This window comes from Pongo abelii, chromosome 9 (genome assembly GCF_028885655.2).
Source record: "Pongo abelii isolate AG06213 chromosome 9, NHGRI_mPonAbe1-v2.0_pri, whole genome shotgun sequence".
Classification (NCBI taxonomy): domain Eukaryota; kingdom Metazoa; phylum Chordata; class Mammalia; order Primates; family Hominidae; genus Pongo; species Pongo abelii.
In genome coordinates, this window is record NC_071994.2 from 110,957,560 (window position 1) to 110,984,133 (window position 26,574).

The window sequence follows — 26,574 nt, forward strand, 5'->3', positions numbered from 1 at the left end:
GATTATTAGTACAATTATACTGTTGAAAAACCGTTGTAATAGTTTCAGCTGTTCAGAAGTAACTTTTCCAAGATCAGAAAATTAGTAAGTCTATATTTTTCCCGTTCCATACACTACTTCCCTGATAACAATAAAATATACCATATGTAATATTGACGATTATGATACCATACAGGGAGATAAATTGGTACAAATTACCCTGGCTCTGGCTGGACGCAGTGGCTCACTCCTGTATTCCCAGCACTTTGGGAGGCCAAGATGTGGGGATCACTTGAGGTCAGGAGTTCAAGACCAGCCTGGCCAACATGGTGAAACCCCGTCTCTACTAAAAATACAAAAATTAGCTGGGCATCATGGCACATGCTTATAATCCCGCTACTCAAGAGGCTGAGGTGGGAGGATCACTTGAACCCGGGAGGCAGAGGTTACAGTGAGCAGAGATCACCCCACTGCACTCCAGCCTGGACAATGGGGCAAGACACCATTTCAAAAAAAGAAAAACAAGAAAACACATTACCCCGCCTCTCTAACAAAGGGCACTGATTAGCCAAACCCATATGGTTATATGTTCTACAATTATTTTAATAAGGGGTGTTCTGATAAAAATAAGGGAAAATATAAAATCCATTTATGATATCCTTCTCTTTGTCCTCTGGCTTTCACTGGCTGAAATGAGAAAGTGTGAAACACATTTCCTTTTTTTTTGAGATGGAGTTTTGCTCTTGTAGCCCAGGATGGATTGCAATGGTGCAATCTCGGCTCATCGCAACCTCTGCCTCCCGGGTTCAAGCAATTCTCCTGCCTCAGCCTCCCAAGTAGCTGGCATTACAGGCATGCGCCTGGCTAATTTTGTATTTTTAGTAGATATGGGGTTTCTCCATGTTGGTCAGGCTGGTCTCAAACTCCCCAACCTCAGGTGATCCCCTGCCTTGGCCTCCTAAAGTGCTGGGATTACAGGTGTAAGCCTCCACACCCAACCTGAAACACATCTTCAAATCACCTATTCTCTTTGGATATGGGTCAGAGGAACTTAAGTCTATTGCCTAGATTAGGGGGAAGAGGACAAAATAAAGAGGGCAGCATTCAACTGTGGGCAATATACGGAGTATGTGGCCTCTGCCTCCAGGATCCTCCCTCCCCACAACTCTTCTGTGAGAAAAATTCTAAGAGGAGCACAAACATGGACACACTCCAAAAGACACAGAGGAGCTCCAGGGGGGCTGAAAAGGTGGGTGCTGGGGTGGGAGGCAGGTAGGATCAGGAAGCATGGCATTAGGGTTGGTAATAAACGTGCTGCCATTTCACAAGTCTGGATTGCAAAAGAGTACATCCCTGAGACAGGCATACAACTCTCCCTCTGCCCATCCCAGTCTGGCACAGGGACTGAGCACAAACAAACCCTGTTCTCAACAGGCAGCCAAGAAGCCACATAAAATGTTCAATTCTTAACACTGCCTGCCCATTGAGGCAGAACAGAAGGTTCTGAAGGACGATTCTCTTTAACTATTGTAAAAGCTAGATTTCCCTCATTGCGGATTATCAAAACAAAAATCGCTTTCAACACTTGAGGGGTTTGTTCATTTTGTGTTTTGTGTGATCTAAATTGTCAAATGCAATCCTCAGATGAAGATAATCAACTGGCGTGCAGCTGGAAGAATGAAGCCAACAGCAAACGCAGTCCACAAAGGCTTACACAGAATCCTGCTGTGGTTTGGACTCCTGGCTCCTGCTGCTTCTCTGGTCTCTCTGTGGTTTGGCAGTGTAACCCTCTATGATTCTGTAAAGTAATAAATCCTCTTTTTTTTCTTTCCTATGCCAGTGGTGAGCTGGACACCACCAGTACCTCTAACAACTGACCTACTACACTCGTCACACACCAATCAGGCACCTGAAGAAAACAGGAGTCTGTGACTAATCTAGAAAGCTCGTGGAGACCTGGCCCAGTGAGGGAAGCGGAGGCGGCGGGGAGATTTCCTATGAGTCATGTCATCCTTTCTAGCTTTCAACACCCTACAGGCCCCAAACCAGAAAAACTGTCATACGCCTCCCTTAAACTAGCTTCACCTTCTCCTAATTTAATCCAGACAACTCTGAATAGGCTCAAAAACTTTTCAACTTCCACTACCACACAAGAACTAAACGAGGATTATTGGGGAACCTGACGCAAGCCAAAATTTTGTCAGTCTCAGGTGGGATCTTTAAATCCATTAAGTTGCCATGTGTATAGAACAATCTGTTTAATAGGAAAATAATATGGAAAAGGTGGGTATTTCACAGAACAGCAGCACTTCACAGAACTACACTAAGGCCGGCCGGGTGTGGTGGTTCAGGCTCACACCTGTAATCCCAGCACTTTGGGATGCCAAGGCGGGTGGATCACCTGAGGTCAGGGGTTCAAGACCAGCCTGACCAACATGGTGAAACCGTGTCTCTACTAAAAATACAAAAATTAGCCAAGTGTGGTGGTGCAGACCTGTCATCCCAACTCCTCGGGAGGCTGAGGCAGGAGAATTGCTTGAATCCAGGAGGCAGAGGCCACAGTGAGCCAAGACTGTGCCACTGCACTCCAGCCTGGACGAAAGAGACTCCATCTCAAAAAAAAAAAAAAAAAAGTACACTAAAGCCAATAAACATACACAGAGACCCAACTTCATTAGGGATCAGGCATATGTAAATTAAGATGTTATTTTACATTCATTTGACCGTCAAAAATTTTAAAGCCTGGCCGGGAGCAGTGGCTCACACTTGTAATCCCAGCATTTTGGGAGGATGAGGCAGGTGAATCAGTTGAGGCCAGAAGTTCAAAACCAGCCTAGCCAACGTGGCGAAACCCTGTCTCTACTAAAAATACAAAAATTAAGGCCCAGGCGGGCGGATCACGAAGTCAGGAGGTCGAGACCAGTCTGGCCAACATAGTGAAACCCCGTCTCTACTAAAAATACACAAAAAATTAGCCGGGCGTGGTGGTGTACGCCTGTAATCCCAGCTACTCAGGAGGCTGAGGCAGGAGAATTGCATGAACCCAGGAGGCGGAGGTTGCAGTGAGCTGAGATCGTGCCACTGCACTCCAGCCTGGGTGACAGAACGAGACTCCGTCTCAAAAAAAAGAAAAATAAAGAAAAATAAAAAAAATACAAATACAAAAATTAGCCGGGCGTGGTGGTGTGCCTGTAACCCCAGCTACTCAGGAGGCTGAGGCACGAGAATCACTTGAAACTGGGAGGCAGTGAACCAAGATTGTGCCACTACACTCCAGCCTGGGCGACAGAGTGAGACTTCGTCTAAAAAAAAAAAAAAAAAAAAGTAAAGCTTGACTGGAAGTTGTTTTACGGGATTTCTCATATACAGCTGGTGGGAGTGGAAAAAAAATTTTAATGTTTTTATTTTTTGAGCCAGAGTCTCACTTTGTTGCCAGGCTGAAGTGCAGTAGCATGATGTCAGCTCACTGCAAACTCTGCCTCCTGGGTTCAAGCAGTTCTCATGCCTCAGCCTCCCAGGTAGCTGGGATTACAGGCAATGTGCCACCACACCCCTCTAATTAAAAATAAAATTTTTTAGTACTGCCTCACTCTGTCACCCAGGCTGGAATGCAGTGGTGTAATCTCAGCTCACTGCAACCTCCACCTCTTGGGCTCAAGCGATCCTCCCACCTCAGCCTCCCCAGTAGCTGGGACTACAGGTGTGTACCACCATACCTGGCTAATTTAGGAGTGAAAATTGATACGACTGCTTTGGAAAACATTTTGGCATTATTTTATGAAGTCTAACAATCACCTGCCCTATAAACCAGCAATTCGGCTCCTAGATATATGTATATGTGCATGTCTGTGAATGAAAGAAGCCCTTTACACATGATCAACAGGAGATCTGCAGAAGAGTGTTTCTAGAAGTCTGTACACAATAGCAAAAAACCTGGAAAAAAACCCAAATGCCCATCAACAGCATGAATGAATAAAGTGTGGTATATTCACAGGAAAGAATATTACATACAGTCGCCGCCAGGAGCGGTGGCTCACGCCTGTAATCCCAGCACTTTGGGAGGCTGAGGCGGGTGGATCATCTGAGGTTGAGAGTTCAAGACCAGCCTGACCAACATGGAGAAACCCCATCTCTACTAAAATTACCAAATTAGCCGGACATGGTGACACATGCCTGTAATCTCAGCTACTCGGGAGGCTGAAGCAGGAGAATCTCTTGAACCCAGGAGGCAGAGGTTGCAGTGAGCGGAGATCATGCCATTGCACTCCAGCCTGGCCAACAAGAGCGAAACTCCATCTCAAAAAAAAAAAAAAAGAAAGAATACTACATAGAGTCAAAGTGAGTGTTTGTATACAGCATCAGCATCTGCAACAATATGAATTAATTTTAGCAACATGATATAAGGGAATATAAATCTCACCAGATTATAGAGCATGATATCCTTTTTATAAAGTCAAACATGATAATAAAAGCATACTTTTAGAAATACAGAGGTACAAAGCAATATTAAAATGAGAACAAAGGAACAGTGAAAGGAAAATTCTAGATTGTGACTATCTTTGGTCTAGGTACATGTAAATTCTAGCTTTAGAACTGGTGATGGGTTTATGGGAACTTACTATATTAAAAAAGCAATTGAGGCTGGCCAGGCACAGTGGCTGACGCCTGTAATCCCAGCACTTTGGGAGGCCGAGGTGGGCAGATCACCTGAGGTCAGGAGTTTAAGACCAGACTGACCAACATGGAGAAACCCCATCTCTACTAAAACTACAAAATTAGCCAGGCTAATCTCAGCTACTCGGGAGGCGGAGGCAGGAGAATCGCTTGAACCCGAGAGGTGGAGGTTACAGTGAGCCAAGATCGCACCATTGCACTCCAGCCTGGGCAACAAGAGCGAAACTCTGTCTCAAAAAAAAAAAAAAAAATTAATTGAGGCTGAGCAGAGTGGCTCACGCCTATAATCCCAGCACTTTGAGAGGCCAAGGTGGGAGGATCATTTGAGCCAGGTGTTCAAGATCAGCCTGGGCAAAATAGCAAGACCCCATTTCTACAAAAAATTTTTTTAAATTAGGTCTAGTGATGCACCCCTGTATTCCTAGTGACTCTGGAAGCCAAGGCAAGAGGATCACTTGAGTTCAAGCCTGCAGTGAACTATGATCACACCATGGCACTCTAGCCTGGGTGACAGAGTGAGACTCTGTATCTTAAAAAAATATATATATATATATATTTTTTAAGCCATTCATGGGCCTACAATGAGAGTGTGTCATAGGCCAGTGATTATGATTAATCCATTTCCATGCAACTAGGGTCTAAAAACTAAATAATGCTCCCAGAAGATGCATTCTTTTTATCTGACTTTATATACTCTTTGCCATCCCTAGAGATACAAATAATCTAGAACAAGCCAAGGGATAGACTGCCCAAGGTCTGTTTTTTCTTTGTTGCCCTATCACAAGAGACAGAAAGGTAGAGTGAGTAAGAGCACAGGCTCTGGGGGCCAGACTGCCTGAGGGGGAAGCCTGGTTGCATTCCTTACTACTGTGTGACTAATACTGTTAGGGAAAATTACCTCACCTTGCCGTGCTCCAACTTTCACATCTGTGAAATGGCACTAGCAATAATAGTATTATAATACCTGCCACAGAAAGTTATTATAAGGGCCAGGCGCGGTGGCTCCCGCCTATAATCCCAGCACTTTGGGAGGCCGAGACAGACGGATCACCTAAGGACAGGAGTTTGAGATCAGCCTGGCCAACATGGTGAAATCTCCTCTCTACTAAAAATACAAAAATTAGCCGGGCCTGGTGGCATGCACCTGTAATCCCAGCTACTCAGGAGGCGGAAGCAGAAGAATCGCTTGAACCCAGGAGGCAGAGGTTGCAGTGAACTGAGATCGCGCCACTGCACTCCAGCCTAGGTGACAGAGCCAGACTCCTTCTCCAATAAATAAATAAATAAATAAATAATAAATAATAAATAAAGTTATTGTAAGAATTACATGAGTTAATTCACCCTGAGATCCCAGAATAGTGTGGTTGCTCAGTGCACAAAGTAAGCCTTACTCAACAAACGTTATTATTATTTTTATTTCTTGCTTGATATCACAGTGAAAAGCTTAGGAAATGCTCTTCCCCCAAGTATATCCTAAACACTTCTGGAGTAGGAATATCCCCACAATTCTCTGGGAAGATCTACTGCAGCCACCCAGCACAACACCATCCTCCTTAGTAAGGCTGTGTTAGACTAAAGAAACGGAATCTGTTTTTTCCTTAAGTACCCTTACATTTTTAAGAAATGACTAGAAGGTTCACACCTGTAATCCCAGCACTTTGGGAGGCCAAGGCGGGCAGATCGCCTGAGCCCAGGAGTTCAAGACCAGCCTGGGCAACATGGCAAAACCCAGCTACTCAGGAGGCTGAAGCTGGAGGATTGCTTGAGCCTAGGAAGTCGAGGCTGCAGGGAGCCATGTTTGTGCCACTGCACTCCAGCCTGGGTGACAGAGTGAGACCCCATCTCCAAAAAAAAAAAGAAACGAAAAAGAAATGACTAGAAAGAAGTTTTGGACTTATCTGTGTTTTTTCATGGAATCTCTCTGTGCATCATTAACATAAATAACCAAGTTTTTGTGACACATCTCTTGTCTGACGGCTTTAAATAACGTAAGCTCTGGCTGGGCATGGTGGCTCCGCCTGTAATCCCAGCACTTTGGGAGGCTGAGGCGGGCGGATCACTTGAGGTCAGGAGTTCGAGAGCAGCCTGGCCAACATGGTAAAACCCCATCTCTACTAAAAATACAAAAATTAGCTGGGCGTGGTGGTGTGCGCCTGTAATCCACGCTACTCAGGAGGCTGAGGCAGGAGAATTACTTGAACCCAGGAGGCGGAGGTTGCAGTGAGCCGAGATCGCGCCATTGCACTCCAGCACAAGATTCTGTCTTAAAAAAATAACATAGGCTCCTGTCATCATCCAAAATAAACAGCTCAAAATCTCCGGATGGCTTTTATAATTTGTTAAAATGAAAACCATTCAAATCTTTATTTGGGGTCTATTTATACTTCGACTACAAGCAATTCTAAGAAACTGAGTTATCTGGTTTCTACAGTGTTAATACCGTAGAAATCGTAATTTAGAAAGAACACAGGGTTCCAGAGATATGATTGGTAACAGAAAAAAAAAAAATCACACATGACAACCTGGGAGAAAAAAGGCTGAAAAAAATCAGACATATAATTCATATCAATGCCCATGAACATACTGTTGCCTCTCAGCAGAAAAAAGTTAATGATGATGATCCTGAATCATGGAGGAAACGTGATACCACGATAAATGTACTGTTTATCAAAAGAGTAGTCTCATATATTTGTCTTAAATATGCCATGAAAATTTTTAAATAATTTTTTTTTTCTTGGCAAAATCTCCAGGATTAGTTGCAAATGGACCCACTAAGTAACTAAATGGCTTGGCCTACCCTAAGACAGTTGTTCAGTACAAACCAATTAATCCTCAAAGAATTGCTGCCGAAATTATAAATAAATGAAATAGTAGAAGTTAACAATCCATTACATAAATAGTGTCATTCAACTGGATTTAAAAGTGAATTTTAGGCTGGGAGCAGTGGCTCAAGCATGTAATGCCAGCACTTTGGGAGGCCAAGGTGGGCGGATCACTTGAGGTCAAGAGTTCAAGGCCAGACTGGCCTAACATGGTCAAACCCCATCTCTACAAAAATACAAAGCTTAGCTGGCGTGGTAGCAGGCGCCTGTAATCCCAGCTACCCAGGAGGCTGAGGCAGGAGAATCGCTTAAACCCGGGAGGCGGAGGCTGCAGTGAGCCAAGATCACACCGCTGCACTCCAGCCTGAGCGTCAGAGCGAGACTCTCAAAAAAAAAAAAAGTGAATTTGAATGCTTAAAAGAATGAGTTTTAAATTATCTGGAAAATTAACCTGTGTGAAATGATTTGTTCTCTCTAATGATCTCCAGTAAATAATGACATAAGTTTTCACAGCTTTTCTTTTACAGATAGGGACTTACCCTGTTGCCCAGGCTAGAGTGCAGTGGAGTGCCTTTCAAATACTGGACTCACAAGCTCAAGTGATCCTCCTGCTTCAGCCTTCCAAGTAGCTAGGATTATAGGCCTACACCACTGCACATGGCTAATATTCTATTTTTTATTTTTTTGTAGAGACAGGAGTCTCGCTTTGTTGCCCAGGCTGGTCTTGAACTCCTGAGCTCCAGAAAGCTTCCTGTCTCGGTGTTCCAAAGTGCTGGGATCACAGGCATGAGCAACCTCACGCAGTCTATTATAGCTTTTTCATAAAGGTACCAAAACTTACCTACACAAGCAATTTCCTGGGGAGGCAATTCACTTCTTCCACAAATGTGGCTACCTTCAAAAATAATCTCTGAAAGCTATTCAGAAATAGCCTAATTTTTATTTCAGTCTTAACTCATACATCTCATGGGAGGAATTGCTACCATTTCAGATCTGTGCCAGGCATAAAGTACTGCAGGAACTTCAAAGATGAATTATCATCTCTGTCCTTAAAAAGGCACTCTCCCAGGCAAGTGATAATTATACTTAACATTACAATAGAAGAAGTGCGATGATGAGGTAGGAACAGGTACACAGAGGGGCACCCAACCGAAGATGTGTGTCGGGAGGGACAGAGAGGAAACAGGGAAGAAGATTTCCTAAGTTGGTGCTAACAGCGAAAGCAATCCCAGGAGGGGACTACAAGTGCAAAGGCGCAGGTATGGTGTGCACAAGGGAATCACCAGCAGGTCAGTGTCTCTGGACCAAGTGCCAAGTGAGAGAGGGACATTCTGGGAGGTGAGCCTGGAGAGGGAAGTGGGCCCGTGATGGAAAGCCTCATAGTTCATGTTGAGAAGCCTGAACTCTCACAAAATGACAAGTGCCAAATGATTCCATTTATATGAAGTACCTAGAAAAGTCAAATTCATAGAGACAGAAAGTAGAACCATAGTGGCCAGGGGGTGGGGAGGGGGAGTGCAGAGTTATTATTTGAAATGTACAGAGTTTGGGATAATAATCAAGTTCTGGAAACAGATATGGTGATGATTGCACAGTATTACAAAGGTACTTAATCCCCCTGAATGGTACACATAAAAATGGCTAAAATGGTACATTTTACGTTATGCATATTTTACCACAATAAAAAAGAAAACTTAAAAAAATAATTATTACGTTCAGGTAAAGAGGAAGAAGAAAGAGGAGAGAAGGGTGAGGAGAGGAGGAGGGGCAGCAGTTTGAGCTCTAACCAATAAACAGTGGCTTTCAGATTTGTTTTAGCTGCAGAACCCTTTCTTCAAATAGCATTGGTATAGACTTAATATTTGTGTCTCCTCAAAATTCATATGTTGAAACTTAATCCCTAATATGATACTATTTGGAGGTGGGGCCTCTGGGAGATGATTAGGTCATGAAGGCGGAGTCTACATAAATGGGATTAGTGTCCTTACAAAAGGGACTCCAGGGAGCTCCCAAACCCTTTTTACCAGGTGAGGACATAGAAAGAAAACAGCTGACTATGAACCAGGGGACATCAAACCTGCAGGCACCTTGGTCTCAGACTTCCCAGCCTCCAGACCATGAGAAATAAGTGTCTTTGGCTTGGAAGTTATCCAGTGTACAGTATTATTGTTATTAATCTGGCATAAAAGCCCAACTATAAAACAAGCAATAGCAGCACACCCTGGTGGGCGCCAGAGGCCAGCCCAGAAGCCCACCAGCTCCTATCCCCTACTTGTCTCCCATGGTGAACCCTAAGGAACCTCCCGGGAACCCCAAGAGCTCCTCTGGTTTGCAAACCACTGGGGTAGGTGATGGGAAGAATCCCAAAAGTTTTTCAGCCTGAGCATAATGCACTGAGATTTCTTTCTTTTTTTCTTTTAATTTTTTTGAGTAAACTAGTCATATCACATGAGATTTTTGAAAGAGTAAAGCAGCTCTGGATTTCAGAATCAAATGAAACTATCTCAGCTCTGCCTCTCACCAGCCAAGTGTCTTGGGTAAGTTACTTACCTGCTCTGTCTGTCAAAACAGAATAAAAAACCTATTTTTGTAGGATTGTCATGAGGATTGATGAAATGTAAGTAGGGTGCCTGATACACAGCGAATTCTCATTTGATGACAGCCATTAATACTCTTTCATTTTATTAGGCATCACTCTGACTTCTGTGTAGCGAGATGATTGGGGTCGGGGACAGATGGAGGCATGGATGGAAGCTATTACAAGAGTCTAAGTGAGAGACGATAAAGGCTTGAACTGAATTAGTGACAATAGGGATTGAGGCCAGGTGCGGTGGCTCACATCTGTAATCCCAGCACTTTGGGAGGCCGAGGTGGGCAGATCACCTGAGGTCGGAAGTTCAAGACCAGCCTGGCCAACATGGTGAAACCCCGTCTCTACTAAAAATACAAAAACCAGCCAGGCATGGTGGCAGGCACCTGTAATTCCAGCTACTCGGGAGGCTGAGGCAGGAGAATCGCTTGAACCCGGGAGGCAAAAGTTGCAGTGAGCCGAGACTGCACCACTGCACTCCAGCCTGGGCGACAGAGCAAGACTCCGTCTTGGAAAAAAAAAAAAAAAAGACAATAGGGATTGAAGGGGGAGGTGGACTCTAGGACTATTCTGGAAGCGCTGTCAAGACAGGGAATAAGCACTGACTTCCTTCAAGTCAACCAGAAGAAAGAAGCAAACAAAAGAAGGAATAACCCAAAGGTTGTCTAGAACTGGTCTAGGGGAAGAAGGAGACTACAGCCTGGGGCAGAGAGAGGAGCCAGAGGCCCAATGGAGGGCATGCTGGAGAAAAGCTTTTCAATTCCAGTCTTACCTCTCCCTACGGTACATGCCTGCCCCTTTAACAACTCCCTCCAGTGTTGAGAAATTAATAAAACAGGTTCAGGCTGTCCAGCCAGCAATCATTCTTCACCTACCCTCTCCAAGCTCCTTGGGCTAATGGGCTGTAACCTAGAGAGACTGCCTCGTCCTTCTTTCAGAGCAGCTGATAGGAATAGCTTAATGGACAGTCGCTGAACAACAGAAATCAACGGTGATTCTGCAGTGCCCAAGATTTCTCCATCTTGAGGTGCATCCCCTCCCCTCTACCTAGAGGGACTCAGACCCAAGCCTGGCTATCATCTCTTTCTTCAGCACATAGGGGACATGTATGAGAGTGGTCATCACAGTGATGTTTGTGGAGGCTGGGAGTTGGAAGCTGTCTGGTTGTCTAACACTGGTGGATGGACCACGGAACCACAGAATACTCTGTAGCAGGTAAAAACAATAGACTAGATCAGTGGTTCTCAATCAGGGATGATTTTTGTCCCCAAGAAGACAATTTGGCAATGTCTGGAGACACTTTTGAATATCACAACTGGGAGTGGGGGTGAGGGTGCTATACTGGCATTTATGGGGTGGGGCCAGAGATCTACATCTTACAGAACAGCCCCAACAAATAGTCAACTCAAGGCCGGGCGCCGTGGCTCACTTCTATAAGCCCAGCACATTGGGAGGCCGAGGCGTGTGGATCACTTGAGGTCAGGAGTTCAAGACCAGCCTGCCCAACATGGTGAAACCCCATCTCTTTTAAAGATACAAAAATTAGCCGAACGTGGTGGCAAGTGCCTGTAATCCCAGCTACTCGAGAGGCTGAGGCAAGATATTCGTTTGAACCAAGAGGGGGAGGCTGCAGTGACCCGAGATCATGCCACTGCACTCCAGCCTGGAATGAGACTCCGTCTCCAAAAAAAAAAAAAAAGAATTAGTCAACTCAAAATGTCAAGAAGGCTGAGGTTGATTGGGCACAGTGTCTTATGCCTGTAATGCCAGCACTTTGGGAGGCTGAGGTGGGTAGATCACCTGAGGTTGGGAATTTGCGACTAGCCTGGCCAACATGGTGAAACCCTGTCTTTAGCCAGGCGCGGTGGCTCACGCCTGTAATCCCAGCACTTTGGGAGGCTGAGGTGGGTGGATCACGAGGTCAGGAGTTCGAGACCAGCCTGGCCAATGTGGTGAAACCCCATCTCTACTATAAATACAAAAATTAGCCGGGCGTGGTGGCACGTGCCTGTAGTCCCAGCTACTCAGGAGGCTGAAGCAGGAGAATCGCTTGAACCCGGGAGGTGGTGGAAGTTGCAGTGAGCCGAGACCATGCCACTGTACTCTAGCCGGGGCAACAAAGTGAGATGCTGTCTCAAAAAAAAAAAAAAAAAAAGAAAGAAACCCTGTCTTTACTAAAAATACAAAAATTAGCCAGGCATGGTGGCAGGCGCCTGTAATCCCAGCTACTTGGGAGGCTGAGGCTAAAGAATGGCTTGAACCCAGGAGACGGAGGTTGCAGTGACTGGAGATCGCGCCATTCCACTCCAGCCTGGGTGACGAGAGAAACTCTGTCTCAAAAAAAATAAAAATAAAAATAAATTTAAAAAAAAAAAAAAGAAGGCTGAGGTTGAGAAACACACTAGATGAACAAAACAACATGACTGGGTCACAAACATATAATGCAGAGTGGAAATTTTTTCTAAAAAAAGAGATGTAATCTTTTATACAATGCCTATTGGTATTAAGGATTCATTCTCAGCCATGCATCCCATATTTTTTGTGAATCTATTGCAAGGTCAGTAATGTAACAATCAGAATATACAATGGCCATAACTAGATATGATTCCTGATTCCTGGAGTCTAGTAGAATGGGCAGATACTAAATAATTTCATAGTAAAAAGGGGGAAGGGAGGAGAATTTATGGAGACTAGTAGAATCCAGAGTTCCCCAATTCCCCAGGGAACTGCACAAGCCACAAAAGATCCCTAACTTTACATCTTTGTTTAAATAACACTACAAAACAATACCCTTCAGCAGGGATACATACCAGCTTAGGATTTATGCTGCATACACAGTGAGCGTTCAATAGACGTCTGTTGATTGCATAAAGTCTGCACAGTTAAGCACAACTAAATGACTTCTTCAAAAATGTCTAGGACTTTACCCTTTGGAAGGCAGAAACCAAAATGAAAGGAGAAAGCACAGGTGTATCCCAGACCTGTTGCTAGACAATAACAAGGAGTGTGGGTGTTGGCCTGGCGTGGTGGCTCATGCCTGTAATCCCAGCACTTTGGGAGGCCAAGGGAGGCGGATCACTTGAGGCCAGGAGTTCAAGACCAGCTCAGCCAACATGATGAAACCCCATCTCTGCTAAAACCACAATATTGTCTGGGCACAGTGGCTCACGCCTGTAATCCCAGCTACTCGGGAGGCTGAGGCAGGAGAATCACTTGAACCTGGGAGGCAGAGGTTGCAGTGAGCCGAGATTGCGCTACTGCATTCCAGCTGGAGCAACAGTGCGAGGCTCCACCTCAAAAAAAAACAAAAAAAATAAAACAAAATTAAACTGGCTGGGTGCAGTGGCTCACGCCTGTAATCCCAGCACTTTGGAGGGGGCCGAGATGAGCAGGTCACCTGAGGTCAGGAGTTCAAGACCAGCCTGGCCAACATGGCAAAACCCTGTCTCTACTAAAAATACAAAAATTAGCCAGGCATGGTGGCATGCACCTGTAATCCCAGCTACTACTAGGGAGGCTGAGGCAGGAGAATCACTTGAACCCAAGAGGCAGAGGCTACAATGAGCCGAGATTGCACCACTGCACTCCAGCCTGGGCAACAGAGCAAGACTCCATCTCAAAAAAAAAAAAAAAAAATAGCCAGGCGTGGTGGCCCATGCTTATAATCCCAGCTACTCAGGAAGCTGAGACAGGAGACTCGCTTGAACTCAGGAGATCACGTCACTGCACTCCAGCCTAGGGCTCCATCTCAAAAAAACAAAGGAATGTGGGTGTAGACTGACCACCTATTATCCTTCCCTCCTCCAGCCCATGACCCCTTCACACCAAGCTACTTGAAGTTCCTTAAGCAAAACACTTTCTGGCACTTTCAAGCCTAGACTACCCTTCCTCACCTAGGCCACCTGGAAAACTCATTCAGGCTTCATAATCCCGATCACCTTCCCTCTCAAGCTCCCCAACCCTATCTCACCCTGGTAGACTTGGTCTCTGCCCTTCTTTGTGCCATTGCTGAACCTTGTACTTATCTTTATAGCACTTATCATAACTTTTTACCATAATTTGATTATGAGCTTTCTCTAGAGCAGGAACTTAGTCCTATTCGTTATGGCCAAAGAGACTAGTCTGAAGCCTAGAACATTACAGATGTCCAAGGCTTGGTGACTGAAAGAATCAATGAATAAACCATGTCCAGCACTCTGCTACAAAAGGAATATGATAAAATCCATGCCCTCGAAAAGCTTACCATCTATTTTACGGGAAAAAGATAAATATATAAAATAATAATTAAAGGTTTTTGCTAGAGATATAAAGTTGATGGTTGTTATAAGGAATACACATTTTTAAAATATATGAATAGGCCTGGTGCAGTGACTCATGCCTGTGATCCCAACATTTTAGGAGGCCAAGACGGGAGGACTGCTTAAGCCCAGGAGTTCAAGATCAGCCTGAGTGACATAGTAAGATTTTGTCCCTACAAAAACTAAAATTAAAACCTAAAAACATATCCATGAATAAATTAGGATCTATGTGTCAGAATGTAAACTGTCTGACAGTATACAATTAAATAATAATACCAGGCGCAGTGGCCCACCCCTGTAATCCCAACATTTTGGAAAGCCAAGGCAGGTGGATCACTTGAGCCCAAGAGTTTGAGACCAGCCTGGGCAACATGGTGAAACCCTGTCTCTACGGAAAAACAAACCAAAATAAAACAAAAAAAATTAGTAGTACATGGTGGTGCACGCCGTAGTCCCAGCTACTCAGGAGGCTGAGGTGGGAGGATCACTTGAACCAGGGAGGTCGAGGCTGCAGTAAGCCATGATCAGCCACTGCACTCCAGCCTGGCCAACAGAGCGAGACCCTGTCTCAAAAAATGGTAATAATAATAATAATTAAATAAGTATTCTCAGATATTCCTGGAAGTCCATGGTCTTCTATCACAATATTTTTCACTTCAGTTGACAGCAATAAATTGCAAAAGCCAAAATTACAGATTCCACTAAGGAATATATGGTTCTCATTATCATGAATGCCTGGCACACAGTAAGTGTTCAATAAACTTTCATTGAATGAGTGATCTGATATTCCTAATCACAGAGAAAAGTTGTCTGTACCCTATGGGGGCAGGTATATTAAGAGCTGGGGTCACTTAGAACATATTCTCCTCATAATGAAAACATAACAAGCTCTAGGCCCCAGTCTTCTCCCTATATTTAGTACCCAGTTGCCCAAAAAGGCTCTTCTTGCCCCTTTTTGGTAAAAGAAGTAGAAATGAGCTATGTGGTTATAAATCTCTCTCTGTGTCTTGCCCATATGGTGATAACACATCATATCCATTCACCAACCTCTTTCTACACTCTCCCACCCTTGGTTCCCTGGCCACAGGTGGGGATTCACAAAGCTACTCAAACTTGGCACATGAGTTTTGACAACAAAGCTTAAAATATTGAGTATTAGGCATACTGGATATCTGGTAAACCACTCTTTTCTGATTGCTGGGTCAGATAAAGAAACTGCAATCCAAAATCCAAGTGCTTGGATGGCTGCCAGAGGTAGGAATGGAAACTTTAATTACCAAAAGAGCCCAGCCAACCAAACAAGAAGCTCAGCCCAAGACCCTTGGAATAAAGACCAATAAAGGGAAGAGTTCAGGGAGGGAGGCAGAATGGAAAGGAAGACTTGAGAACCTTTGTCATCCCTCAGTCATTCACTCATTCATTCATTCATATGCTAAGGGTTGTGGTAGATATAAAAGAGAAAAAGACACCATTTCTGCTGTTAAAGAACTTCATCCATGGCCAGGCGTGTGGCTCACACCTGTAATCCCAGCACTTTGGGAGGCCGAGGCAGGCGGATCACCTGAGGTTGGGAGTTCGAGAACAGCCTGACCAACATGGAGAAACCCCATCTCTACTAAAAATACAAAATTAGCCAGGTGTGGTGGTGCATGCCTGTAGTCCCAGCTACTTGGCAGGCTGAGGCAGAAGAATAGCTTGAATCCGGGAGGCGGAGGTTGCAGTGAGCCGAGATCGCGCCATTGAACTCCAGCCTGGGCAACAAGAGTGAAATTCTGTCTGAAAAAAAAAAAAATGCCCACAACCGCTATTCCACAAGAAAGGAAAAAGCCCTCAAAGAGATACATAAAAAGGACATTCGTAAACAAAAGAAATCTCATATTTAGGAGACTACTAGACTGATTATAAAACATACCCGGATTCCAAAAGTATCAGAACATTAGGAGAGAAAAAAAAAAAAATCAGGCCAGGCACGGTGGCTCAAGCCTGTAATCCCAGCACTTTGGGAGGCTGAGGTGGATGGATCACCTGAGGTCAGGAGCTCAAGACCAGCCTGGCCAACATGGTGAAACGCTGTCTCTACTAAAAATTAGCCGGGCATGGTGGCAGACACCTGTAATCCTAGCTACTCAGGAGGCTGAGGCAGGAGAATCACTTGAACCTGGGAGGCAGAGGTTGCAGTGAGCCAAGATCGTGCCACTGCACTCCAGCCTGGGCAACAAGAGCAAAACTCTGTCTCAAAAAAAAAAAAAAAGAAAAGAAAAGAAAAGAAAATCATTGTTAATTCTTTTTTTTTTTTTTTTGAGACGGAGTCTTGCTCTGTCGCCCAGGCTGGAGTGCAGTGGCGCGATCTCGGCTCACTGCAAGCTCCGCCTCCCGGGTTCGCGCCATTCTCCTGCCTCAGCCTCCCAAGTAGCTGGGACTACAGGTGCCCGCCACCACACCCGGCTAATTTTGTATTTTTAGTAAAGACAGGGTTTCACCGTGTTAGCCAGGATGGTCTCGATCTCCTGACCTCGTGATCCGCCCGCCTCGGCCTCCCAAAGTGCAGGGATTACAGACATGAGCCACCGCGCCCGGCCTCCCATTGTTAATTCTTATCACATCTTGTTAAACATACATCTTGCCATATCATCTGCCCCAGCCTCAAGGCCACTGGCATCTCCTGAAGCAATCACCACATGTTCCCATCACCCAAGAATAGAGAGAGCTAATGGTAACAACTAACCCATATAGAGCACTGAAAGGAGCCAGGCTCTGTCTGCCCTCTCCTGCATAGTCACCCAATTAATCCTTGTAACAGCCCTACAAGGTAGGTACTGTTACCTCCATTTTACAAATAAGAAAACTGGAGCACAGGCTGGGCGCAGTGGCTCACGCCTGTAATCCCACTACTTTGGGAGGCGGAGGTGGGTGGATCACTTGAGGTCAAGAGTTCAAGACCAGCCTGGTCAACACAGGGAAACCCCATCTCTACTAAAAGTATGAAAAAATTAGCCAGGCGTGGTGGTACACGTCTGTAATCCCAGCTACTTCGGGGGCTGAGGCAGGATAATCGCTTGAACCCGAAAGGTTGAGGTTGCAGTTAGCTGAGATCGAGCCTCTGCCCTCAGTCAGGCCTGGGTGACAGAATGAGACTCCATCAGGAAGGAAGGAAGGGAGGGAGGGAGGGAAAAGAGAGAGGGAGACTGGAGCACAGAGAAGTTAAGTGACTTGTCCAAGAAGGAAGGGAGGGAGGGAGGGAGACTGGAGCACAGAGAAGTGACTTGTCCAGGAACGAAGGAAGGCAGGCAGGAAGGAAGGTAGGAAGGAAGGAAAGAAGGAAGGAAGGGAGGGAGGGAGGGAACTGGAGCACAGAGAACTGACTTGTCCAAGGTCACCCAGTGGAAGGAAGGGAGGAAGGAAGGGAGGGAGGGAGACTGGAGCACAGAGAAGTTAAGTGACTTGTCCAAGATGGAAGGAAGGAAGGAAGGAGGGAGGGAAGGAGGGAGGGAGGGAACTGGAGCACAGATAACTGACTCGTCGAAGGAAGGAAGGAAGGACGGAAAGACGGAGAGAGGGAAGGAAGGAAGGAGAGAGAGAAGGAAGGAAGGAAGGGAGGGAGAGAGGGAGGGAAGGGAGGGAACTGGAGCACAGAGAACTGACTTGTCCAAGGTCACCCAGCCAGGATTTGAGTCCAGAATGTGAGTGCCCTTAGCCATTACACTGAATTGCCTCCCAGCTGAGAACTTTTAACAAATGTATCAGGACATACACAACTGGATGCTACAAGGTGGTTTTTGGCCAACTTTCCCCTTTAAACACATGCATCAATTTTAAACTATATTTATATGATAAAAAAATGCTTACACCTTTATCGATCTCGTTTTTAAAATGGTATGGCTTTTCAGGACTATCTTTCACAATCGTTACAGGGAAATTCGCTTTGTTAATATGAAAAAAAATCAAATGTCTGTTTCATGAGTTGTCAGTGGCCAACGCTGTTTAGACTAGGGCTTGAACGCATCACCCCTTAAAGATCATCACCCCTTAAAGATCATTGCCAAAGCAATGGCCTTGGGCAAATTGCTTAGCCTTCTTTGTTTCTCCAGCGGCAAAGTGGATATAACAATAGTACCATCTCCTAAAGTGGTGAGGATTAGCTGATATTATCCACATAAATTGTTATGCACAGTACCTGACACAGAGCGAATGCCCAATAAATGTCTTTCACTATTTAGGTCCTGGGTTCTTTCATTTCCAGCGTGCAAGTCCTCCAGCAACCACAGAAACGCTTTCTAGAGTCGCTGCCCACTCCTTAAAAATATTTGTCCCTACTTTGCACAGAGCATAGTGATACCACAAACAGGCTTCCCTGGACCCCAGCCCTGGGGGTAGCTATATCACCTCGCTCAGGCCCAGGAAGAGACAGCCAGCTCTGGTCTCCCGCCCGGCAGCAGCACAAAACTTAACCAGGATTTTTCACTTCGGTCAACTCTTGAATCACCGCGCCCAGTCTGGCGGGCTCGGCAACAGACGGAATGAGGGCGCCGGCGCCAGCGCCAGGAAGTGGCGCTCACCCACCTGCCCAGCCCGAGGTGGGCACTCCTCCTTCACAGCATCCCCAGGGACCTCGTCCCTCCACGGCGGAACGCCCCAGAGGACCGACCTAATAGTGCCAACAGGGTGGATTTCCCCCCAAATCCTCTAAAATACATTGCCACGATTTCGAAACGGGAGCCGAGGGAGACGCACCAAGTGCTTCCCGAGGCCAGGTGAAGCGCACCATCCCTGGTGCGCGTGTTGCGCCCCGAACCAAAGTCCGTGCGGCCGCCACCTCTGCCTCCCTGCTGGGGGCCTCAGAGCGTGTGCTCCGTGTCCACGTGCGCGCCCGGCCCGCAGCCGCCCCCGCGCTCCGGCGGAGCTGCAGCGCGCGCCTTCCACTCACCATGTGAAGAGTTTGCCTTTTATCCTGCGCAGCACGCTGGCGAACTCGCCCGCCGCTCCCTCCGCGAGGGGCTCTGGGGCGCCGGGGCCCGCCGGCGAGTCTGCCTCCATCGGCGCCTTTGCGCGTCTCCGGCGCCCAAAACCCCCGAAGTGCCGGGTCCCGGAAGACGGGAGGCGGCGCCTGTGCGGCCGGCCGGGGCTCCGCTCGGGCCCTGCGCTCCCTCCCTCGCTCGCCTGCTCGCGTCCCTCTCGCTCCTCCGCCCGGCTCCTTCAGCGACCAATCATTAACTGTCAAGCCCTAAGGGCCAGACAATACATTTGCAGATTACAACCTGGCACCTCCAGGGTGGCAGGAGGAGAAAGGGCAATTTTTTTTTCGTCTTGACAGCCGAGCCTTATTGTTGAGCGGCACGCAGTGTGCCTTTCAGGTTTTTAGGGTTCCTTGTTTGAAATCACAAGATACAGTGACACGAGGTTATTGTAGGTGATTCCTAAGCTAAGAAGCGGTGAGTGAGCAGTGAGTTAGAAGCAGTGAGTGAGCCGGGAGTCTCCTAACTGGAAGGACTGGCTGATCCCTCCTCTTCCCTCCCACTCTCCCTCCCTCTGGCTGATTTGTACAAGATCGTTTCATTAAAATAACTGAAGGCTGGCAGGGCGCATTGGCTCACGCCTGTAATCCCAACGCTTTGGGAGGCCGAGGCGGGTGGATCACCTGAGGTCAGGAGTTCCAGACCAGACTGGGAAATATGGTGAAACCCTGTCTCTACTAAAAATACAAAAATTAGCCGGGCGTGGTGACGGGTGCCTGTAGTCCCAGCTACTAGAGAGGCTGAGGCAGGAGAATCGCTTGAACCCGGGAGGCGGCGGTTGTGAGCCGAGATAGCGCCTTTGCACTCCAGCCTGGGCAACAGAGCGAGACGTCGTCTTAAAAAAAAAAAAAAACCTGAAGGCGCTTCAGGTCTGTGTCGCTTTTCCCTGCAAAACATGGGTAAGATCCTAAAAAGATCTTGGAAACGTGCCTTTGTGGCGTGGATGGAGGCGTGGCTCATTCTTCACGGTGTGTTGGTTTTGTCTTTCAGTATTCAGTTGTCTCCCCCGTGCCAGGGAGAGAGACGGTGCCAACCCCCGGCGCTCGGCTGGGATGCCCTGCCCTAGCCACGCCTTCCGAGGCTTCCACGGGCCAAAGAGGGATTAAGAGACTAAGCTGGGGTCGAAAAGTTCCTGTCACTGTCCCCCTGCTTCCGGAAAGGAGGAGATCCAGAAAACAAAAGAAAAGGTGTTGGGACTTTTTTTTTTCCCCTGGCCACCTGCTTTGGGGGTTGGGGTGGGGCAAAATAAACGTATGTTCAAATAGACAGGCTATGCAGACGAGCTGGCAATTCTGTAAGAGGTGTCTAAGAAAAAAAAAACAGCTTTCGAAAATAAAATATGGCTTCAGGAACCCCAAGTTTAGCAGCTGCAGGAACCTCAAAAAAACCTTTGAAACTAAGAACGTGGTCATCCGTAGAGACTAATTAAGTATTATAATACAAGCATATCATGAAACAAGAGGACATTAGAAGCACATTTAAGATCTCACTTTTTTAAAGTAAACAACTCATTTAACCCTGCATATTGACAACGTTGAATTCTACCTGCGCCCTGTGCTCCTGCAAAATAATGACAACTAAGAAACCTTCCTAGGCCGGGCGCGGTGGCTCACGCCTGTAATCCCAGTGCTTTGGGAGACCGAAGCGGGTGGATTACCGGAGGTCAGGAGTTCGAGACCAGCCTGACCAAAATGGCGAAATCCCGTCTCTACTAAAACTACAAAAATTAGCCCGGCGTTTTGGTGTGCGCCTGTAATCTAGCTACTCGGGAGGCTGAGGCAGGAGAACCGCTTGAACCCGGGAGGCAGAGGTTGCAATGAGCCGAAATCGTGCCACTGCACTTCAGCCTGGGCAACAGAGTAAAACTGTCTCAAAAAAAAAAAAAAAAGAAAGAAAGAAAGAGAAAAGAAAAGAAGCCTCCCAACTTTTTTTTTTTTAATCAAAGATTTTGGTTGAATTTCTCTTCCTCCCTCATACTCTGAACTTTCGCCCGCCCTGACCCTGAGCCGCAGGTAACCCCTCCTTAATAGCCCCTCCTGAGAAGTTGGCCTCAGGGTGAAACATTCTCTAATCTATTATCCAATGGAGAGCCACCTTTTCATTCCACTTCCCACCGGTAGGGAATAGACCCCCTCCTACTGCAGGAACCCTTCCCCACAGTCCCCACCCATCCCCATTTGCAATAATCCCTTCAAATAAAGTCTCTCCTTAACCAAATTTGATTTTTTATTTGCAATATATACAGTAGTCACCTCCTTACCTGAGGTTTTGATTTCCATGGTTTTAGTTACCACAGCCAATTACCCTCTGAAAATAGGTGACTAGAGTATAGTAAGATATTTTGAGAGAGAGACCACATTCACATAACTTTTATTACAGTATATTGTTATAATTGTTCTATTTTATTATGAGTTGTTAATTTCTTACTGTGCCAATTTTATAAATTAAATTTTATTATAGGTATGTGTAGGAAAAAAGTATATACTGTATAGGGCTAAATACTCTCTGCAGTTTCAGACATCCACCAGGGGTCTTGAAACATAAGGGAGGACTACTATGTTTGATTATGTGAGTATGAAGAAAAATAGAAGATACACGTCAACACAAGTAACTTTAAAAGAGGGTGGGGGGAAAGGCGCAGTAGCTCACGCCTGTAATCCCAACACTTCAGGAGGCTGAGGCAGGAGGATTGTTTGAGCTCAGGAGTTTCAGACCAGCCTGGGGCAACATAGTGAGACAGTCTCTTAAAACACACATACACACACACACACACACACACTCCGGCACATATAATAGAGTCCCCCCTTTTTTTTCAGATGGAGTCTCTCTTTGTCAGGCTGGAATACAGTGGTGCGATCTCAGCTCACTGCAACCTCCAACTCCCTGGTTCAAGCAATTCTCCTGCCTCAGCCTCCCAAGTAGCTGGGACTACAGGCACGCGCCCATGTCCGGCTAATTCTTGTATTTTTAGTAGAGACAGGATTTCACCATGTTGGCCAGGTTGGTCTCGATCTCCTGACCTCGTGATTCACCTGCCTCGGCCTCCCAAAGTGCTGGGATTACAGGTGTGAGCCACCACACCCGCCAATAGAGTCCCTGTTATGTCAAGTGTATGCCTTTGTATAAATACATGAAATTAAAAGATGAATTTAGACATTGTAGCAAGCTGAATAATGTCCCCCAAAATATCCAGGTCCTAATGCCTAGAACCTGTGAATGTTGCCTTGAGTGGCAAAATGGACTTTGCGTATGTGATTAAGTTACACATCATGAGATGGAGAGATTATCCTGCGGGCCATAATGTAATCACAGTGTCATAGGAGGGAAACAGAGGCCAGGCATGGAGGCTTACACCTGTAATCCCAGCACTTCGAAAGACCGAAGCAGGTGGATCACGAGGTCAGGAGTTCGAGACCAGTTTTGCCACCATGGCGAAACCCCATCTCTATTAAAAATACAAAAATTATCCGGGCATGGTGGTGCATGCCTGTAATCCCAGCTACTCAGGAGGCTGAGGCAGGGGAATCACTTGAACGCAGGAGGCAGAGGTTGCAGTGAGTCCAGATCGTGCCATTGCACTCCAGCCTGGGTGACATAGCAAGACTGTCCCCACCACCACCACCACCACCAAAAAAAGGAGGGAAACAGAAAGAAAAGAAAGTGATATAATGTAAGCAGAGGTTGAAGTGATACACTTTGAAGACAGAGAAAGGCTAACACAAGCCAAGGAATACATGCAGCCACCAGAAGCTCAGAGGCTCCAGAAGAAAGTAGCCCTGACAACTTTAGGCTTGACAACAGGCCAGTGAAACTGATTTCAGACTTCTGACCTCCAGAACTGTAAGAGAATGAATCTACGTTGTTTTAAGCCACTAAATTGGTGATTTATTACAGCAGCCATAGGAAACAAATGCGGATGTGTATACACTAATTTATAGAAATCAGGGTATACTGTCAAGTGAAAAAAGCAAATTTTAGGGTAACTGTATAATACGGTTACATTTTAATAAAAGCTACCAACTAAATATCTTTATATATACATATATTAATACATTGATAGACATATATTTATATTTGCTGTGTTTATTATATAAGCAAGAAAAAGGATTTGGAAGAATACATAACAGGTTATTGATAATGGTTAAATCATGTGAGTGGTTGGGGATGGGGGCGGGGAATGAATAAGGGGGTGACAGATTGCCATATATCTTCATTTTGTGCTCTTACTATGAGCATATACTGCCTTTGCAATTTAAAAAATGTACAATTAAGACATTTTTCAATAGGTCACATTAATCTTAATTTAAAACATATTAAGCTCAGCTGGACGTGGTGGCTCATGCCTGTAATCCCAGCACTTTGAGAGGCCAAGGCAGGTGGATCACCTGAGGTCAGGAGTTCAAGACTAGCCCCACCAACATGGTGAAACCCCATCTCTACTAAATACAAAAAAGTAGCCTGGCATGGTGGCACATGACTCTAATCCCAGCTACTTGGGCAGTAGCTGAGGCAGGAGAATTCCTTGAACCCAGGAGGCAGAGGTTGCAGTGAGCCGAGATTGTGCCATTGCACTCCAGCCTGGGCAACAAGAGCAAAACTCCGTCTCAAACAAACAAACAAACAAATAAAACGTATTAGGCTCAACATGTCACCCCCAGGAGACAATGGGGCCAGGAAATATAATTAACCACTGACATGCATTCTAAAGTTATGGACAAAATTATATGTATTTCTTAAACACAAAATCCTCCTCAAAAAGTGGCAATAGTAGTACTGCTCTAGCATTGCTCCAAAATGAGCTCATCCCTGCTGAGGAGTATTGATCAGTCTACCTTATTTTGGTATCAGAATTAAAATACATTGAGTGGATCTGTGGGCACCGATCCACAAGTTTATGTCAATGGAAATTTACTGGAAAAATAAGTTAGGTGTTGGGGATTTTGCACATAGTAACTTTACTTCTTACAATTACAAAATAACAGCTACCACTTATTGAGCGCCTACTGTGTGCCAGTTAATTTAGATTTTCTATTATATGTATCAAATCACCCCAAATCATAGAGGCTTCAAACAGCAATCATTTTATTATCCCTTGCGGTTTCTGTGGGTCAGGAATTTAGGAAGGTGTGGGCCAGGCGGTTCTGGCTCGAGATCTCTCTTGTGGTTGCAGTCAGAAGGTAGCTGAAGTGAGAAGGCAAGGGTTAGAGTGGGAGGTTTGGGCTGGAGCATTGAGTGCCTAACCAGCATCTCTGTCTCTCTCTCTCTCTCTCTCTCTCTCTCTCCATTTAGTTTCAGGGCCTTTCCATGTGGTCTCTCTTTGTGGCCTAATTTGCTAATTTGGGCTTCCTCATAGCCAGGTGACTTCAGGATAATTGGTCTGCTTACGTGGCAGCTGGCAGCTGTTTCTTACCCCAAGCAAGTGCCCTAAGAGAAAAAAGCAAGAGCTTATTGTCAATATCCTCAAACCAAGGCCACTGTGAATGTATATGTAGTTCAACAAGTTGAACTTACTACTCCTTGCTGTGAGAGAGAATTCATGTGGTGTGGGAACCATAGATTCTCAGTAACAGGGAGTTAGAAAGAACTAAATATATATAGGATATTAGCTTGTTTGAGTGATTTGACGAAGGGTCTAAGGAAGCAGGAGTTCACTCTAGATTGGAGGCTGTTTGGATGCAATTCTTATTGGTATCTCAAGACATCTATATGGAGGGCAGACTTGGGTGAAGGAAAAACTGTAATTGGTAAAGAACTAGCAATCACTCATTTTGGCAAAAAGCCCAGAGTTGGTATTATACCGGTGGCACAATGACATTGTTTTTGTGCTTAGAGAAGATTATGAGCTAGCCTTGCTTTGTTTTATCATGGTCTCAGGATAATCTCGTTTGAGAATGATATTCTGTTAGATTATGTCCTATAAAAGAATAATATGAAGGCTGGGCGCGATGGCTCATGCCTGTAATCCCAGCACTTTTGAAGGGTGAAGCGGGCGAATCACCTGAGGTCAGGAGTTCGAGACCAGCCTGGCCAACATAGCAAAACCTGGTCTCTACTAAAAATACAAAAAGCCGGGTGTGGTAGCTACTGGGGAGGCTGAGGCAGGAGAATTGCTTGAACCCAGGGGGCAGAGGTTGCAGTGAGCCAAGATCACGCCACTGCATTCTGGCCTGGGTGACAGAACGAGACTCTGTCTCAAAAATAATAATAATAATAATAATATGGCTCAGCTATAAGTGCCAGGCCAGTTTCAAAAAAAAACAAAAAAAACAAAAAAAAACACTGTTTATTTTTCTATTCTTTCTCAGTATCTCCTTTCATGACCTAGCCAAAAAAGTCCTGTAGTCTCATTACCACCATAGTCCCAAACCCACCCAGGCTCAAAGGAAGGGAATGTAGACCCCACCTTTCAAAGGAACAGGGTGTCACCATCACATGGGAAAAGAGCATATGGGATGGAGGATATTGTTGCAGCCACCTATGGTCTGCCACAAATGCTTTGCAAATTGCTCTCAGGCATAATTAATACTGTTTTTCAGGTGAGTAAGCTAAAATTCAGAAAAGACTAAGTAAATTGTCCAAGATCTTCAGAATTGTAACTGATTGATACTGACATTAAAAGCACCAAGCTGTCTTTCCAATTTAATTGACAAGCATGTATGAGCCTCTTTCCCATTATCTTTTTCTCATTGCTTGTAAAAATAATTATAGATAGATATACTTTTTAGATCTCACCAAATACAACATACTGAATAAGAAAAGCTATGATAGTCACATCCATGTTAAGATTACCATCCATTTAAAAAAATAATAAGACTGTAGTTCTAAGTGATGGTTTTGGATGTTTGTCCCCTCCAAATCTCATGTTGAAATGTGACTCCCAAAGTTAGAGGTGGGGCCTAGTGGGAGGTAATTGGATCAATGGGATAGATCCCTCATGAAAGCTTTAGCACCATCTCCTTAATGAGAAATGAGTTCTCACTCAGTTTACACAAGATCTGGTTGTTTAAAAGAGTCTGGAACTGGCCAAGTGTGGTGGCTCACACCTGTAACCCCAGAACTTTGGGAGGCCAAGGCAGGTGTATCACCTGACGTCAGGAGTTCAAGACCAGCCTGGCCAACATGGTGAAACCCCGTCTCTACTAAAAATACAAAATACGTGGTGGTGCAAGCCTGTAATCCCAGTTACTTGGGAGGCTCAA

At 45.5% G+C, this 26,574-nt stretch overlaps 1 protein-coding gene across 3 annotated transcripts in view; it reads right to left on the reverse strand.

Annotated features, from left to right (window-relative positions):
* Positions 1-19,834, reverse strand: part of SLC35F2 (solute carrier family 35 member F2) — an 86,540-nt gene extending 66,706 nt beyond the window's left edge. For 2 of the 3 annotated variants that reach the window (XM_054524988.2, XM_054524990.2), the window contains exon 1: positions 19,288-19,532. In XM_054524988.2, the coding sequence (XP_054380963.1) occupies positions 19,288-19,397 (110 nt within the window). In that variant the 5' untranslated portion in view covers positions 19,398-19,532. Of the gene's footprint in view, positions 1-19,287 lie in introns of all 3 variants that reach the window. The other variant, XM_024255905.3, reaches the window with a different exon arrangement.
* Between the last annotated feature and the right edge of the window lie 6,740 nt (positions 19,835-26,574).